The sequence below is a fragment of the Artibeus jamaicensis genome, unplaced genomic scaffold, assembly GCF_021234435.1.
Source record: "Artibeus jamaicensis isolate MK-2021 breed Jamaican fruit bat unplaced genomic scaffold, CSHL_Jam_final scaffold_833, whole genome shotgun sequence".
Classification (NCBI taxonomy): domain Eukaryota; kingdom Metazoa; phylum Chordata; class Mammalia; order Chiroptera; family Phyllostomidae; genus Artibeus; species Artibeus jamaicensis.
Window position 1 is genome coordinate 21,804,561 of NW_026522056.1, and position 18,721 is coordinate 21,823,281.

General features: G+C 42.7%; 1 protein-coding gene across 1 annotated transcript; it reads left to right on the top strand.

Moving 5' to 3' along the window:
• Nucleotides 1-268: 268 nt before the first annotated feature.
• Nucleotides 269-18,655, top strand: UFSP2 (UFM1 specific peptidase 2). The gene is made up of 12 exons (XM_037128821.2): nucleotides 269-1,091; nucleotides 2,547-2,625; nucleotides 3,106-3,289; nucleotides 3,371-3,437; nucleotides 5,602-5,759; nucleotides 6,155-6,347; nucleotides 8,413-8,559; nucleotides 13,300-13,464; nucleotides 13,686-13,810; nucleotides 15,505-15,581; nucleotides 16,424-16,548; nucleotides 18,444-18,655. The coding sequence occupies exons 2-12, from the start codon at nucleotides 2,562-2,564 to the stop codon at nucleotides 18,528-18,530; spliced, it is 1,392 nt and encodes a 463-aa protein (XP_036984716.2). The 5' UTR covers nucleotides 269-1,091; nucleotides 2,547-2,561; the 3' UTR covers nucleotides 18,531-18,655.
• Nucleotides 18,656-18,721: the final 66 nt, after the last annotated feature.

Consider the following 18,721-nt stretch of genomic DNA (forward strand, 5'->3'; position numbering starts at 1 on the left):
TTCCCCGCGGACTTCGGTAGCCGCCCTGACTACGGCTCCAGCGCCCTTGAAAGGAGCTGGTCCTGCCGGGGCCCGCGATGGCAGCCGCGAACCCCACGGCCTGGGCCGCCCTGTGCTCGACCTCCCAGCTGGGGCCGGAGGGACACTGCCCCGCACTGCGTGGATCCCCAGCTCCTCCGTATTTGGCCACGCGCCTCCTGCGCCGCCTCCACGTGAATGCATTTTGAGGACGAGGGAACATTCGGTGTTTTTGAAGGTTTGAAGAAGTTTTTGACCTGGGAAAGGCGAATAACTTCCTTCAAATATTCTGTTCCCTCCATTCCACTGATGTCACACTTCCGGTTTCCCTCCCTTGTAATTGCTCAGCAGGTCCTCCAATCCCTACCCTACACGCCGTGGTGTTCTTCAGGAACACTTCTTTACACCCTGTGCCTTCTCCCAAATTCGTGTCTCCAGCTTAGACCTTTGTTTTCAACCCCAGATACGCATACCCACTGGCTGTACCTCTACTGGGATCGCTCACGTATATTTCACGCTCAGCAAGGTCAAAACCGACTCATCATTTCCACCTCTCATCCCACCCCTGCTCTTCCTCCAGTGATCCCACCTTACTTAACCGTGCCCCGCATCCACCCTCTTGTGCATCCAAAACCCCGGGTATCATCCTTGATATCTCCCTCTTCTCAGCTCCTGAGTATCTTACCAGTGAGCAAGTCCTGCAGCGTCCACTTCTAAATGGCTGTATATTCTCCCTCTCTGCACTCTTACCACCCTTGTGCTCACCACCAGCATCCAGCCAGCTGCCTAGTCTCTTTCTGGTCCTTTCAGCAGGCCTGGAATGCGCTCGCACAGACCCAGCCCCACCTTTCCTTTGGAATTGTCATACTTGTGCCTGCTCTCCCCTCGGATCTCAGCTTAAATATTACTGCTTCTAGGCAAGTCTAGGGAGAGCCTGGTGCTTTTACACGAGATCTTTTATGGAATCTGCACAACCATCCTATGAAGTTGTGCATTTTTCCGATTTTACTGAAGAGTACAGAAGACTTGAGTAATTAGTTAAATTGTGCAAAAGCATACAGTAAGTCACCAAGGTAAATTTGTTCTTGACTGTCTTTTTAACTTTTATCTTCTTTGGGATCTTTCATTGCCATTAAATGTTTTCCACTCAAATGGGTGCCTAGTATATTGTATTGTAGTATTGTTCTTTATTTTACCAACCTCTTAGTGATAGCTATTTAACTTTTTGGGAGGCAGGGGAGGGGTTGCTATGATGAACAAGAGTACGGTAAGTGGACAATGTTGAAGCTAAATTTGTCTTGAACTTTCTTCATTATTTTCTTAGAATTCCCAGAAATAGAATGGGGCAAACAGGTTATAATTTATGAAATAAATTAAAGCAGTCACCATTTAAAAATGTGACGAGATTTGTAAACGAGAAAAACAGTAATGATACCTACTCAGTAATGTTCTGACGATCAGAATTAATGTATGTCCAGTCACTAGCACCATGCCTTTTACATTTTAAGAGCTCAGTCAATGTTTGTACTTAGTCATTTATTTCAAAATAAGGCTCTTACTATGTAGTGTAGGTCTTCAGCCTGTCTGGGAAATATTTTCAGACTCTGATGAACTCTTTGAAACCCCTTCCCAAAGCTTCTCTCCCTCCTCCACTCCCCGTACCAAAATGGTAGGTATCATTTGTCACATGCCATCAAATACCTGAAACTCAGCACATGTACCCAAGTTAAAAATTGCAGATAGATTCCATTTTACAAATTCTCTTTTCCCTTTGTAAGTTGCAAGCATTTTCCTATGGTGTGAAAAACTCTTCTAAAGCATGGTTTTTCATGGCTATATAATACTCAGAACCATTTAACCCATCTGTTCTTCTTGACATTTAGGTTAACATCCTCATTCCTGAATCTGTGGGTGTTTTGCAGATTTCCTTAAATTTCTAAATTCACACTTACTACTCCAAGAATGAATTTAAGGCTTTTGGTTCTGATTGGTGCATTGCCTTAGGGAGTGTTCTACAGTTCATCATCCATTGGCGATGTATCCATTTTCTCTCTCATCCTCTTGACCACCAAGTAGTATTGTATTAGGCTCAATGTTTTTGTCCCACTCTTAGACGAGTTCTTTACCACTGATGTTTTGGGGTCAGTATTAAGCCCATTGTTAACACTATAATTTAGGAATACCATCTCAGAGTGGTGGTATTCCTCAATTTTTCCACATTAGAATCACTTGGGTGGGAGGGGATGGGCTTTTAAATGACCTTATGCCCTAGACAGACCACAATTAATTAAATCTCTAAGAGTGTAGCCCAGGTCCTCGGATGGTTTCAGTGTGCAACAAAAGTGGAGAACCCCAATCTAGAATTTGGGGTGTTTTGGTTTGTTTTTCTGCATAAAATAATTCACTCAAGAAACAATTTGAAAAGTCAAAGTCAGTTAATGCCTTGGCCGAAACTCAGATAGATTGTAATGTATGTGAGGATGAGTTTGTCTGGTTTCACAGTGGAAGTTTTGTTTCATGTGTCTTAGGTGACTTCAGGGACTATGGACATACTCTTCCGAGTAAGGGGAGGACTTGATCTGGCTTTTCAGCTCGCTACTGCTAATGGTAGGTCTGCCAGAAAACTCTGTCTATTATAAAATTGATAATGAACTATACTGCCATTCTCACCAATCTGCAAATGAAACCGAGGGGGAGATATGTCCCAATTAGGCAAATCTATAAAAAGACAGAGAGTAGATTAGTAACTGCTGTCAGTAAGTGTCCAGGGAATAGGGAATGACCTCTGATAGGGACAGTTTCTTTGCGGCGATGGAACCATTCTGGACTTAGAGAGTAATGATTGTGCAGCCTCATGAATATACTAAAATCAACTGAGTCGTACTTGTTAAAAAGAATGAATATTATGGTCTCTGAAATTTATCTCAATGTTTAAACAAGAAAGGCAAAAATTTTAAATAATTATTGAATTTGGGGAACAGATATTTAGGGGTCAATTTTACTTCTACTTTTGGGTATTTGAAAGCATTCATATTGAAAAGTTTACATTGTCCCTAACTGACTTCTATTTATATTCTTTCAATTTAGAAATTTTTGTCAAGAAAGCACTAAATCATGTGTTGAGCGACCTGTCAACCAGGCTTTCTTCAGACGCACTGGTGCTCAGCATTCGCCATAGTCCCGTGTACGTGTGGCCGAACAGCGACCAGAACACCTTACCGGGAGAACTGACGGACGGTTCCGCTTGCAAGACCATCATGCGCTTTATCCAGTGAGTGCGTTTGCAGATCCCCATCAATGTTTTCAAAATGGAATTGCATAGGATAAACATCTTTGTGTATTAAACATTTAGATTTGAACAGGAAGAAGATACAAAACGGAAATTCATGAGAAAGAAAGACAAAAGGTTACCAGACGTGGTAAGCAAATCACCTGTCTTCTTCGTGGTAAAAATTTTAAATCCTTGAATTTGGACTTGAGATCTTAGAAATTATTTAATCCTCTCTTAGTTTTTACAGATCAGATCATTGAGGTCCAGAAAGATAAATGATTTTCCAGAAGTTATACTTTTTTTTCCATATCTAAACTCCCATCCCATTATAACACTTAGCTTAAAAATTTCTGAATGCTTTCTTTATTCCCACAAAAAACAGCTTGAGTGCATTTCCAAATTACTTAAAATTTAATAAAAAGGAATCGTTCTGAAACATGCAGCAACACACTATTCTGTGTGACATAGTAAACAGTAAATGATTTACTTTTCTTCACACTGTTCTTGCTGTTGACTTTTGACCCCGTGCTGTTGAGTGCCCACCTGTCATGTGCTGCAGGCTCCCCCAGATACTGGGGGTAAGAACTGGAGCTACTTCTTCAAGGCAGGAAGTCACGCAAAACGAATTTGATGGTAGTGGATTTCCAGGCTGGTAGGGGACAACTGGGGGACATGAGGTTGGAGAGGTCGGTAGGGGACACTTCAGGAGAAGCTGACTAGTAGCTGTGATAATAGGAGGGAAAGGAGACAAGGTATTAAGGGGACACAATGCATGACACCTGGAAGCCAGTGGGATACGCAGTGACCAGGTTCCTGCTGGAGTTAAAATGGAAGTTGGAGGAGGCATGAGGGTCCGTTTGGCTTGTGTTGTGTTTGAAATACCAGTGAGGTGTCCCCATGAGCTGTTTCCCCAATCTGGGGTACACACGAAAATTACGAGCTATATAAATCATTGTTTGAGAATTGTCAATAATTGGAGCTTGACATTTTGAAGAGTACAGGCCAATCATTTTGTAGAATGTGCCTCAGTGTGGGTTTGTGTTGTTCATGAATAAACTCAGGTCGTGCATTGTTGGTGGGAATACCACAGAGGTCAAGTTTGTTTTCCTAAGCACATTACGTTAAAGACGTGCATGTTTCCAGTTTGCTCCTAGTGTTGGTGACGTTGCCTTTGATCACTTAGCGTACCTGCCACTGCTCTCCACTGTGAGGGTACTGTTTTTTCCCCTTGGTTAGGAAGAGTCTCATGGAAATATACTTCGAGACTATGTGTATATTCTGTTCCTCATCAAATTTTTACCTACCACTTCTAGCATCAATTGATAATTCTTGCCAGAATCCAGTATTAATCTGACGGTTGCAAAGTGGTGATTTTTCTATCATTTCCTTCCTTATTCATTAGATATCATTAAAAGCTCTTCCTTATCCTTATTTATGTAGTTTCTGCACAGATACATGGATTCTTGTTTTGTTCAATGAGTTGTAATCTGTTACTATTCTAAGTTATTCTGAGGCTCGCATTCATTGTCCAAGATTTGGCCAATAGAAGCTTCTCCAGGCTAGCTCCAGCATTTTGTCGACACTGTATTTCCAGTACTCCCCTACTCCTTCCGCAGGCTGTTCCAGACACTTCCTGTACTGTCTCCGTTCCAACGTAGGAGTGAGCCATTTCCCTAAGGAGCATGCACGTGGATGAGTGAATCCACACACACACACACCACTCACACTTATCTCTGCAGTCATTCTATACCTCCATTCCATTTCAGCCTCACACACTTCCTACCCTTTTCCTGGGGGGAAACCCTGCTTCCAGCATCCTCTGATCTCGCTACATTTGTTCAATACATAAAAAGTATTTTCAGAATTCTTGTTTCACACCACTATCAAAATCAACCCTACTAATCAAATTCAATATTTGTTTATAGTTCTTTATGTCTTTAAAGCTGTGGTATTGAAAGATAGTTTAAAAGTTCCTTTCGTGGGTGGTTATTGGATCTTGTTCATTTAATTTTTTAAAAAATTTTAAGTTTATAAAAAGTCAAGAGAACAGGATAAGGAATCCCAGTGACCAGCCCTAATGTTTATCAATACGTAGTCTGATTGCATCTTTATCAATACACAGTCTGATTGCATCTTCATGCCCCCGCACTGTCCACCTCTCCTCGGACTGTTCTGAAGCACAGAGAGATTTTTGTTAAGATGAGATCTGGGCTTTTAAACAATTCACAGTAATATAGCTTTGGCCCTTAAAAAGTCCTTTAACTAACCCTTTTATATTCAGTGTGCTATGAGTTGACTGTTTCTCTTTGTAGAATCAAATAGTAAATATAGATCTTATGCTGGAAATGTCAACCTCTCTGGCAGCTGTGACCCCTGTCATTGAGAGAGAGAGCGCAGGACACCACTACGTGACCATGACGTTACCGGTTGATGTGGTTGTATCGGCCGCCCCCGAGGAAGCATGGGGAAAGTACGTACTTTACGCTCTGCCACCACGTTTCAGCGAGCGCCCTGTCCCACAGTCGCCAGAGTCCACTTTCAAGAATCCTTAAGGCACATCCAGGGCGGTGGGTGGGGTTTTTAGTGTGATTTACTCCATGTTTTTCCTTGTCAACTAGTAATTAAATGTTTATTTGAGGAAGGAGGGCAGTTTGCAAAGCCTAGATACAGAGTTTTCCCTTTATCTACACAGAGGAAACAGCGTTTATTTCACTCTTCATAATTTAGACTTCCTTTAGTAAACCTGGTCCAGTCAAGTTTCTTTGAATACTACATTAGGGATACATTGACTGCACACATTTTCATTTATCATGTATCATAGCCACTGTCACTTTTGTTAATGCACTTGTATATGTCTCCCCCCAGAGTTCGAAAGCTTCTAGTTGATGCAATTCATAATCAGCTCACTGATATGGAAAAGTGCCTCCTGAAATACATGAAAGGAACCTCCATCGTGGTCCCGGAACCACTGCACTTTTTACTACCAGGGCAGAAAAATCTTGTGACAATCTCATACCCATCAGGGATTCCGGACGGGCAGCTGCAGGCCTACAGAAAGGTGAGGCCAGTTCATTTCTTCTCCGAAAAAATACGACCATCATTCATTTTATATTGAATTGCATATTTCCAATAAGTGGAAATTACTTTTACAGGTGGAAACAGGCTATTTGTTTTACGTATTATTTAATTTCTCTATGAGTGAAAAAACATGTAAATCCGTATGTAACATTTGAATTTTATTTGCTCAATATGGCTCATGTATTCTGTGAAATTTACTATTTTTCCGTAAGAAAAAAAAAGAATTGAAAAGGTGCTTACAGTGAGCTAGAGAAGCTGATCAGTGTTAATACAATTTCTTTTCCCTTTGACTACTTTTCAGATTTATAAAAAAAAAAAAAAAGATTACAGTCAAGGACTGGAAATTGGAATTTATGCTAATTCTAGTTAGGATTTATAGTAACACTCCATCCCTCCCCCACTTCCCAGGGTTTTATTAGAGGCATTTAAAGAAAGCACATTAAGCACTCAAAGAAAGGAGACTTACTGGCACGGTGACTGGTTTCAGAGCGCGCACCTTGGATGTGTGGCCTTGGCCAGCGCCCGTCGAGGTGCCCGCAGGGGCATCTCCTCAGTCTCTGAACCGGAGGAGGGCTCCAGCAGTGTGACCCCCTGCACAACGCTGTGCCAGGCCGGTTGATACGCACGGGCATCAGCTACAGGAGCTCATGGCCCCCTCAAACTGCCAGAGTATGCAGGGGATTCAAAGAAGAAAATTTCAAACTTTTCAGAGTAACTCTTACATATTTTTGTACAATTGGGAATACTCGTGCATTTTCAACATGTGCAAGTATTTTCAGCATTATTTCAATGCTGTATTGGTTGGTTTCATAATACCAATGTCTTGTTTCCCCCAAAGATGGCTTACTTTTATTGGGAGCAGACATGCTAACTGGCCATAGCTTTAGTGGTCAATTATGTAAATTCACAAGTAGCCAAAAAACAGAGCTTTGTGTTTGCAAAGCTCCAATTGCTAAGAGAAAACAAGGGCTCAGAAACTCTCAGACTCTCTTAAATATACAACCACATGTACAGCTTCATCTCGTAGCTTTTTTTGTTATTCCCAATTTTTCCCCCTTTGCCCTCCTCTGCCCACCCCACCCCCCACTCCCACAGTCAGTTCCCACCCTGTTGCCCAGGTCCGTGGGTAATTCATACGTGTTCTGTGTCTAGTCCCTTTCCCTTCTTTCCACTTCTGTCCCCCTCTCTGCTCCCCTCTGGTCACTGTCAATCTGTCCCACGTGTCCATGCCTGTGGTTCTGTTTTTTCATTAGTTTATTTTGTTCATTAGATTCCTCTTAGAGGGGAGATCACATGGTGCTCCTACTCTCTGCAACATCACGGACAGAACTGGACAATATTATACTAAGTGAAATAAGCCAGTCAGTGAAAAAGAAACAGCGTATAACACCAGTTTCTACTCTGAAATTTAACCACTACCCCTTATACTCGTTAAGTACTCAGAGCATGATTGTTTTTAATTTACTGATTTTAGAAAGAGAGAAACATTGGTTTATTGTTCCACGTATTCATGCATTCATCGGCTGATCCTTGTACGTGCCTGACTGGGGATCAAACCTACAAGCTTGGCGCATAGAGAATGATGCTCTAAACAACTGAGCTACCCGGCCAAGGAGAGCATGATTTTTAAAAATACTTTAAAATAATTATATGATTGTTAGTCATAATTTACTCATTTACAGGGCTGTTTCAAAACCATATACAGTCTTTACCCTGGGCATATTGTAACAGACTGTGTTATAATAGATAATTAAGTTCTCTCACACTTAACAAATTATTTTCATTTTTCCATGTTCCCTTCCAGTTTCTGCCCATACACATAGATAATATTTGTATTTATTACCTAATAAAAGCAAAAATAAATCTGTTTGCTTGTAGTTTATGTTCACCCTCTTTGACTTGAGTGAATTAAATCATAAGTGTGTTAAATCAATATACAGTTAATTTTCTGTTTTATATCTCTACTTTGAGTTCATCAACTAACTAGAAATGTAAATCATTTAGTATTTTTCCTGTTCTATCCTGCTGATTCTGATTTCATGTAGGAATTACACGACCTCTTCAACCTGCCACACGACAGACCTTATTTCCGAAGGCCTAACGCCCACCACTTTGCAGACGAGCCGTACAAAGATGGTTACCTTAGAAATCCACACATTTATCTCAACCCACCTAACATAGAGACTGGTATGGTGAGTTTAATCATTATTTCTGGGTGTCGATTAATCATTAATGTCCTTAAGTTTCTTGTTTGTACCAGTGGGATTTGTTAAGAGTTGATTCATAATGTCTGTCATCCCTGAAACATAATTCACCACCCATTGCTTTTAATGATCAGTTTCGTAAGATAGCAGTAATTTACAGTGGTCTAAAAAGGTCCCTATAGATATTATTACCATATTTCTCTTACTAAAATTCCACCCCGTTTTCTTTAAAGGCTTGTTCCATTTTATTTTCATTCTGTAGCTGAGAAATCATGCTAATTAAGGGCATATTCTGCCCAACCACACTGTAGCAGGAGTCTAATAAGCTACTACAAAGTGTTTTCTGTGCCCAATGTACCTGGTTGCAAAGGGTAATCTTCACTCAAGCTGCTGAAATAAGGGGCACAGGGGAAGGGCTCCCTGGTGGATGTGTGTAGGCCAGTTGGAAAAGATCCTGTGGCATCCAAGAATCGGAGTGTTTGCACAGCTGGCCTCTCAGAACAAAGCAGCTGCCGCAGGCTCCAGTCTGCGTTGGCTCCTGGGTGGCCTTTCTGCTGCTCTGTCTGCTTTTGATCCTGACTGGCCCGTTCCTTCCCTTTACTCTGTCTTTTCTCAGCCTCATCCCTTCCGTCCCCTCCCTATTTCTGCCCCCCCTCCTCTCCTCGCCAGCCAGCTCGTGGTGCGCTTTGTTTCTGCTTCATGCCCTGCCCCTTTCTGCCCACTCGCTGGGCACCTTCAAACTCCCAAGACCGCAAACTCGATTGGCCATCGTGTCACGGCAGCTGCTCAGTACCTGCTGAGTCTCCGGGTGCTTTGTAAGGAAATCTCAAGTAAACACGAATATACGATGCAGAGTCTAGCCCAGGGGAGTTGGAGGCTCACTGCTACCCTGGCTGTCAGAGTGCACTGGGGACAGCAGGTCCGTCTGGGCAGGGCGGCTTCCCACAGAAAGACCTGGCCGGACACTCGCGTTGATTGCTTGCACACAAGTGCGTCTTTAGTCAGCGTTTCAGTGATGCCATGTGATTCCATTCATTTTGCTTGAGAGACCTATTCCTAGTTGAAAATCTTGCTCTGTCGGTCACAGAATCACAGAGTAGGAAATACAAAGCTTAGAGTCTCAAACACTATAATTCTTCATGGTTTTCCAGTAGATCATTATACAAATGTTTTCTCTCTTAGGCTATATTTGGAATCCCTCTAGGGTAGATATGGTTATCATATATTGATATAATTCTTAATAGTTGTTTATAAAGTGCCACTCAGAAGATACTGGATAAATGCTGATTCATTTACAATGAAATGGGTTTACTCTTTCTGTTAGAGAGATACAAGAAGCATTTCTGTAGTTTTAAATACTTGCTGTAGAGCATTGGATGTGTGCCTGTAACATACATGTAAGTTGTAAAGCACAGTGAGGACATGAACACTAGGAGCCCCCCACCCGATTTGAGAACCAGCTCGTGACCGGTCTGTGTGCTCCTGCCCTGCGCACGCCTTCACCTCCCTCCCCCGTGGAGGAACTGTTGTGCTGAGTTATGTGTTCCTCGTTCCCTTCTTCTAATAGTTCTGCCGTATGTGTGTCTGTTTCCTCAACAATGTAGCTCTTCGTTTCACTTCACAGTGCGGTCTTATTAAAAGTGCCACTGTGTCTGTAGTTCTTCCACAATCTGCTTTTCCACTCCGCGCTAGGTGTCTCCGACTTGCCCGTGGCCTTGTGTCTGTTTCAGTAATCCTTAGCGCTGCACAATGTACCTCTGAGTGATGCTCCCCAGGCTTTTGGCCACTTAGACAGCCCTGCCACAGCCAGTCCTGTTCCTGTTTCTTGTTACATACGTTCGATAATTGTCAGCATCTACTTCATCTACTTCATTTCTCTTTTTTTCTCCCCTTGAGTCATTTCAAAGAATATTGCAGACAGCCTGCCATTTACCCTACAAACCATAGCACAAACCTTCAAACAGTAATAGATCGGCATCCCTGGGATAAACCTAGTTTCTTTATGATTATTATTTTTTATTTTCTGCCGGATTTAGTTTGCTAACAGTTTGTTGAGATGTTTGCATCTAACTTCATGCATGATACTGGCTTATACGAGGGGAGATCCGAAAACAACAGACTTTATTTATAAAAAGTTATGTATTTATTCTTACATGTTTAAACTTAAGTCATTTTATTTCACTTCTCAAAACAAGTTTTTGAACTCGTCAATTTTTATGCCCTTTAGTGCTTCTGCTGTTTTTTGTTTTACCTCTTCCACAACAGCAAAATGTTTCCCTTTGAGAACTTTTTGGGGAAACAAAGAAAAAGTTGCTTGGGGCAAGGTTAGGGGAATAGGTAGGTCCCAGGGGTCATGTCATTTTTGGTCAAAAACTGCTGAGCACTCAGCACAGTGCTCATTAACCACCCATCATGAAATGGGCAAAGACGTTGAAAGAGTCTTCACAGTCCCTGAAGCCAAACGCAGCCTCTCACAACAACGCCAGCTGGTGCACTGATCCACATGGGTTCCTGGAACGCTCACCTAGCTGGCCCACCCTCCAAAAAATAATTCCATTTTTTTGTGTGGGGTTTCCCCTTGTTAATTTTTTTCTCATACTGTTCTTAATATTTGTTTTATATCAATATACCAGCAAATTGAGAGAGTTGGATAGTGTTCCTTCTTTTTTTAATTTTCTAGAGGTCTTTATATAAAATTGGCATGATCTTCTCTTGATCATTTAGTAAAACTCACCTATAAAACAATCTGGGCTTAGCATTTTCTATGGGAAGATTTTTTAATAGCATTTAATTTTGCAAATGGTTATAGAACTTTTTAATTTTTTTTAACTTTTTCATTTTTGTAAGTTATATTTACCTAAGTTTTAGTCTTTCATGTAGTTGTGATGTTTTCTTTTTCATTCATTTCATTTTTATGCCCTTTTTAAAAAATGTTTGGCTCTTTTTACCCCTTTTATTGTAATTTTTATATTCTTGTTCATTAATTTTCACTCTGTATTTTTTACTTCCTTTGATTTATGTTGTTTTTCTTCTTCTAAATTCTTGAGTCTGCCACTTAGCTTATTGTTAGTCTTGCTTATCTTCTAATTTAAGGTTTTAAATTTCTATCTAAACACTGCTTTCACAGGTTTTAATTTGGCATATTTTAGTTTTATTCATTTTCAAGTATCTTTATAGATTTTTAAACCCATGTGCTATATAGAAGTGTTTTTTTAACATCCAAATATATCAGAATTCACTTATTTAGTTAGTTACATAGTTATTTTTACTGATACCTGACACCTGCCTACTGGTTAGAAACAATTTCTATGCAATACAGACTCTAAAATTTATTGATACTTACATTTATTTCCTACAGATGCTACAACAACCACAGATTTGATGGCTTAAAACTATAAAATGTGTTCTTTCTCAGTTCAGGAAGCCAGATGTCAGAAATCAGGGTCACTGGGCTGAAGTCAGGGTGACAGCAGAGACTCGCTCCCTCCCAGGGTTCTCGGGGAGAATCCCCTGGGCTCTTCCAGAGGCTGGCAGCCGCGTCACTCTGATATCCGCCTCAGCGGTCTCAGTGCCCCTCGCTCTGTCAGATTTCCTTCTCTCTCCTGCATGGATTCTTATGGTTGCCTTTAGGGCCCACCTGGAAGATCTCCCCGTCTTAAGAGCCTTAAATTTAATCACATCTCCAAAGACTCAGGTAGCTTCTGTAGGTTCCAGGGATTAGGATGTAGGTATCTTTTAGGGACCATTTTTCAGCCTACACAACAGTCTAGTCATAAATCTTCTACATGTGCTTGAATGTGTATCTCCTAATTATCGAGTGAGGATTCTATATTTGTCTGTCACTCTTCTTATCTAACTTTTTTAAATGCCAGTTTATCAAAAATATGTGTATTTTTAACATGACATGACAAGAATTTATAAGATATTGGCCCTTATTTAAGGATCTTTAATAGCACACCTGGGCTGTAATCATCGGCAGGCTTACAAAATTTCAGCAACACTCCTCATAGGTCCTATTATATGGACCCTTCATCATTCCTTCCTTCCTTCATTCATCATTTATTCAACAAGCACTTGTTAACTGTTTGCCAAGTTCATTGTAGAATCTTGGGCTTATAAAGACATAGGACACACTGCATGCCCCTGTTTGAACTCAAATAGTAGTGCGGGCAGGCAGCTTTTTAAAAAATAGTAAGTCATGTGTCAAGTAGTGCTGTCTTAACAAATGAATCAAGCAGGATAGAGAGTGACGGCCGGAGCAGGGGCAGGTTGTAAGGGAGCGAACCTGCCATTTTTAGGTTGGATAACCAGGGAGGGATGCCTCTGACTTCTGAACAGAGACCCGAGAGAAGTAAAGGTGCAAGCTCTAAAATTACCTGGGAAGAGAGCATTCCAGGCAGGGAGAATCATGAGGCTCTGATGTCAGACTGCCCCTGGCCTATCTGAACTTAAAGCAGAGCGAGCAACAGTGGAAAGTGGTAGGAGGTCAAGTTCAGGGAGAAGCCAGCAAGCAGGACTTGCCAAACCTTACAGCTTTCGATGAGGACTTCAGACATTTCATAACAAGCCAAGCGAGTCTAACACTCCACTGTAGTTCTATGCAGGCACTTTCAGAAGGAACCAAAGTAACAGTCTAGCTCAGAGCACAGTACACTTGACGTGGGAGTATGTACAGAACACAAGCCTCTATCTCAAGTCAGTATTTGACTGTACTCCTTCCCTTTGCAGGTTTACCTGGTCCAGGGCATGTACGCCTACCATCACTACATGCAGGACCGCACCGACGACAGCGGCTGGGGCTGCGCCTACCGCTCTCTGCAGACCATCTGCTCCTGGTTCAGACACCAGGGCTACACAGAAAAGCCCGTCCCCACGCACAGAGAGATCCAGCAGGTCAGGGCGGGCCGTTTCAAACTGCGGTCTCATGTGCATTGCACCAGCCTTTAATGTACCAAGTGTGGTCATTAATAATTAGTATTGCCTCATAGTACAGACTGACTTGTTTAGAAGGAAAAAAATATTCTAGTAATCAGGGAAAATGTCCTATGTGTCATTTTTAATAGCTGTCTTCTGCATGGATTTTGTTTTTGTTTTTGTATTTTAAATACAAAAAGGCTCTGGTGGACGCTGGGGACAAACCAGCCCCCTTTGTGGGATCACGGCAGTGGATCGGCTCCATCGAGGTCCAGCTGGCCCTGAACCACCTCATGGGTGTGACCTCAAAGATACTGTTCATCAGGTGAGGACACTGTGGGGGAGGAGGAGTCATTTCACAGTGAGTCTCCTGTTTGATTAAAATGATAGAAAAACCCTGTCCTTCCCCCACACTTGTTTTCACCGCTCTCTCTTCTTCCCTCATTGCCTCCTTGCTTCATAAGTCTCATTTTTTAACCCTAGTTTGTTTTTAGTTAATTTTTAGAAGACTTTGGAGTTTATGAGTAAATTCTGTAATACATATTTATATGGTTGAGGCCTCATTTTAGCCAAGAGAAAAACTTGGAAATATGTCAACTTTGGGTATAAAGAAAAATCGAGTGTTTTTTATGCTCAAGTCTTCAGAAAGTCTTCAGAAAATCAAATGTTGGCCTTTGGCCGACCTTTTTGTTTACCGCCTGCACTGTTTCTTCTTAAGATGTTAATAAACTAATCACATGTCCAAATAACATATTCATTTCATTTTTCCCAATATAGCTTAGCCATAATGCCAGCATTACAATACAAACAAATCTAAATTAAATAAGGTTGATTTCTGGTACCATAACTAGCTTTCCCCTTTTATGAGCTTATGTTTTGAATTCTTCTATTATGACAACCTCAACAAACACAGTAACATCATCCTTATTTGGCCATGTACTTTAATACATCGGGTTTCACTGTTGCAGTCTGGACTGGCTGCAGGAATCGGTGCTAACAAACAAAGGAGAGACCCAGCAGTGAAGCGTATGGTGATTAAAGAGAGAGTTTTAGCACAGTAAAACACTGTGCATCCTGACAGTGCCCGAGCTGGGGTTTAACACCACCTGGCACCTCCGTTCTAAACAAGTACCTCCATCTGTCCATCTGCCTTTGTCTTCTCAACAGCTGAATTTGCACAGCACAGTGAAACGTTCCCTAAAGATAATGTTGCAGTTGGAAGCAGTCTGTACTTTTCACATGGGCTTCACAGACATCACCGTGTTGGTGCTGGGCTCCCCTGTCATGCAGACAGGCAGGGGCCACCGGGCCCGATTTAGGGTGAGGAAGTACAGACTCAGAGTCTGACAGCAGGAAGACAAGGACCCAGGACCGAAAACTGACTCTTCTGCAATTCAATCCATCCCTAAGAGCTCCCTGGGTAGCAAGGTGACTGCTTTCAACTTCAGGTTAAAAATCCAAGACCTGCCCTGGCTGATGTAGCTCAGTGGATTGAGTGCGGGCCTGCGAACCACACGTTTGCAGTTTGATTCCCAGTCAGGGCACATGCCTGGGTTCCAGGCCAGTTTCCAACAGGAGACTCACGAGAGGCAACCACACATTGATATTTCTCTCCTTCCCTTCCTCTCTAAAGATAAATAAATAAAATCTTTAAAAAAAATCCAAGACCTTCTTTATGTCTTAAAGATCTTAATCCAAGACCTTTAAGGCAGTCCCAATGGCCTTAAATATTTAGAAAGTTTCTATTGCTTTAACTTGCTCAGTCAGTTCCCTACCACTTAATTGTATTTAAATTCATACTGCTTTTTTTTTCACCCCCTCCCCCCACCCCGCAACCCCAGCCACCCCCACTTCCCACCCTTGATCCTACCCCCCTTTGGTTTTGTCCATGTGTCCTTTCATTTGGTTTTATTTTTTAACCACACAGAAAAGGAATATACAAAACATTGGTTCCTAAGCTCGATTATGTGACCTTAGTGTTTGAAGTAATTCATCTAATGGAAAACGGTCTCTTTCTAGCCAAGGTTCTGAAATGGCCGCCCAGGGACGGGAACTGGCTCGGCACTTCCAGAGCGAAGGGACTCCGGTGATGATCGGTATGGGTTTGGGCGTTTGGGCTCCTTCGGGAGGGTGGAGAGTGTGTGCAACTTACCACTCATGTAAATAGTTAATGCCACATACAATCAGTCACTTTAAAATTACCTTTCATACCATACACACTGACCTCTGGGTATTCGTTTTCCAATGTGCAAGGCAGAAGGAGAGTTACAAAGATTATAAAACCAGAAGAAAAGGCTGAGAAGTGATAACTGTGTTCATATATTTAAAGAGTTGGATGCAGTATAGGAAGGAGGCAATGGTCACTCGCCCGAGCATCAGCCGTTGGGGCTCTTATCACTAACTAGGCTGGCTGTGTTACATCACTGCCAATCGCTTACTCTCTCCCGGCTTTACTTGTAAAATAATTGGATTAGCTGACCTGAAGATTCAGGATTCTATGAGCAAGATGTAGTGTGATGTAGCCACAGGGAAAGCTAAACGGGGTGTATAAGAGAACAGAGGGAGGCAGATTTCAGCAGAACATCAGAAAGAAGGGACCAAGGTAGGGCTGCCTCTCGGAGGTGCTGAGGGCAGAGAGCAGGCCCGTCTGCTGAGAGCCACACGGCAGTGACTGTGCTCTGGTGGGAGGGGTCAGGCCCTCTGTGGCCCCTTCTAACTCCAGGTTAGGTAATTCCACGGATGTGGCCACGGAACATAAGCCTCATGTGATTAGAGACAGGACTGTATCTTTTCTGTCTTAAAGATGTAATTTTATCTTTTTAGGGTATATTTGACACTGTGGCCTTTTACAGTGTGGGTTAGCCCGTTTTAAACTGAAACTGAATGGGGGTTGAGGTTCGCGCATGCCCTCTGACGTTCCCTGTTTTGTCTTCTCCAGGGGGCGGCGTCCTGGCTCACACAATCCTGGGAGTTGCGTGGAATGAGAATACAGGGCAGATAAAATTTCTGATTTTAGACCCACATTACACGGGCGCTGAAGAGCTGCAGGTTATTTTGGAAAAGGTAAGACGAGTTTCGATAATGGAGGACAGGAAACTGGCTGCTAACAGACCAGGCTGTAGACGGAGAGCAACAGTGGAGGCTGTGATGAGGCCAGTCCCTCTCCAGACAGAGAGGGTAAGAGGGAAGTACAGTAAACTGCCAAAGACAAAAGTTAGATTTATAAAGATTTTCTCAGTTATTAAACTTAATAATGGAGCACAAAGCTCATAAATATATTTCTCTGGAGATTTTACAGCTCTGCATAAACAAACATACTGAGGTTTATCAACGCCTCAAAGTAGGAGAGTGTAGTATATAGCCTTTATAACTTTAGAATTAACCAAAAATAACTAAGCAGTATGCTGGACATTATGGAGGCTTGACTACTTTTAAGTTACTTACATTCACTTAATCTCATTCTACAAAGGATCTGAATACAGTAACAGTTGCTCTATTAGTGCATATAAGACCCCATGAAACCAAGGCCTGGCCATCAGTAGGAACTTTAACTCTTACTTGACTCTGGAACCTAGGCGCTGTTTTAGTCTGTTTGGGCTGCTTTAACAATGCCATAGACGGGGCGATTGATAAACAGGACATTCATTTCTCACGGTTCTGGGGGTGGGGAGTCCAGGATCAGGGCACCAGCAGATCCGCTACCTGGTGAGGCCCACCTCCTGGTTCATGGGCAGCCGTCTTTCCCCGTGTGTTCACATGGTAGGAGGGATGGGGGACCTTGCTGGGGCCTCTGTAATGAGGCCACTGCTCCCATTCATGAGGGCCCCACCCAAATAGTCTAGTCACCTCCCAAAGACCCCCACCTCCAGGTATCCTCACACTGGGGAATAGGTTTCAACCTCTGACCTTCAAAGGGACCGAACACCCAGTCCCCAGCAGGGGTCCTAGGGAAGGCCCGCCTCTGCCTCTCACCCTCTTGTGGAGCTTTCCCACCGGGCATCCCAGGCCGGCTGCCTCAAAGGAAGGCAGCGTGGCTCCCCTGTCTACTACCACCAACTTCTGGTTTGGGCGCCCTCTCTACCCACATCCTTAAAAATAAACCTGAGTCTGGTTAGCTGGAGAAGGCCTACAGGTATAAAAGGATCACAGGAAGATTAAACAGAGATAGTGCAAGCCTTGAGTGTACAAACGCAAACCAAATTTACCTTAACAGCTGGGAGCAGGGGCAGTAAAACAGTAAGGGAGATTTCCTCACATTTTTACTTTTATCTTATTTGAATTTCTACAGTGTGTATCTTATTTCTGCAATGAGAAAAAGAAAAATCTAAAGAGCACCTCTATGCAACCCTCCAGCCCCCACAACCAAAACTAGAGCTAACAGGCCGTCTGGTAGGAACTCTGGACCCTGCCTCCGGGGCCCTAGCAACGCCCCGCGGCCTGCGAGTTGGTCGGGCTGTGCAGCACCACCTCCCCTCCCCCTCACCGCCAGGCTCGGCAAACAGGGCACTTCACTGCAGAGTCGTGCAACACAGGCCAGCTGTCAGCCGGGTCCTCCAGAAAAATAAGTCAGTGGCCCTAGGGGACATCTGATCAACTTCTACATTCACAGTGAGATTTTGTTCGGAAGTGACCTTCTCTGCTGGGGAAGAGGATGAAGACTGGCGTGAAGAGTTGGGGGGTGACCGCAGCCTGGGGGGGCGGAGGGCATGGAGGCCACTCGGGGGACAAGCTCAGCTTTCTCACAACCATGTTTCCACATAGCAAACATGCCTCTTCATGGAACAGGTTTTGGTCTTTTATGTTTTACCAAGAAAAACAGAGAGCCAGTTAAACTGTCCCAAGCCACTAGAGTCTTATTCCAAGATCCTGCCGTCAGAGCAGGATAGAAATGTTATGATTCTGATCCTGTTGTCCTGTGACTTTGTAAAATGTTTTCCTTTCCCTTCTCCCAAATCTAGGGCTGGTGTGGATGGAAGGGCCCGGACTTCTGGAACAAGGATGCCTACTATAATTTATGTCTTCCTCAGCGACCAAATGTCATTTAAAATGTCTCGGACTCAAAGACTGCAGTCAAGTTTATTACAAATGTGTTATTAAAAAAATAAGTTTAATTTCTAATTAAATCCTAGATGTAGTCTGATGGTTTAACCTTGATTTTTTTCAAGGTGTAAATACTACACACAAAAAAAGAATTTATTCTTTAAACATTCCTTTAATAACGTAAAAGACAAAGCAT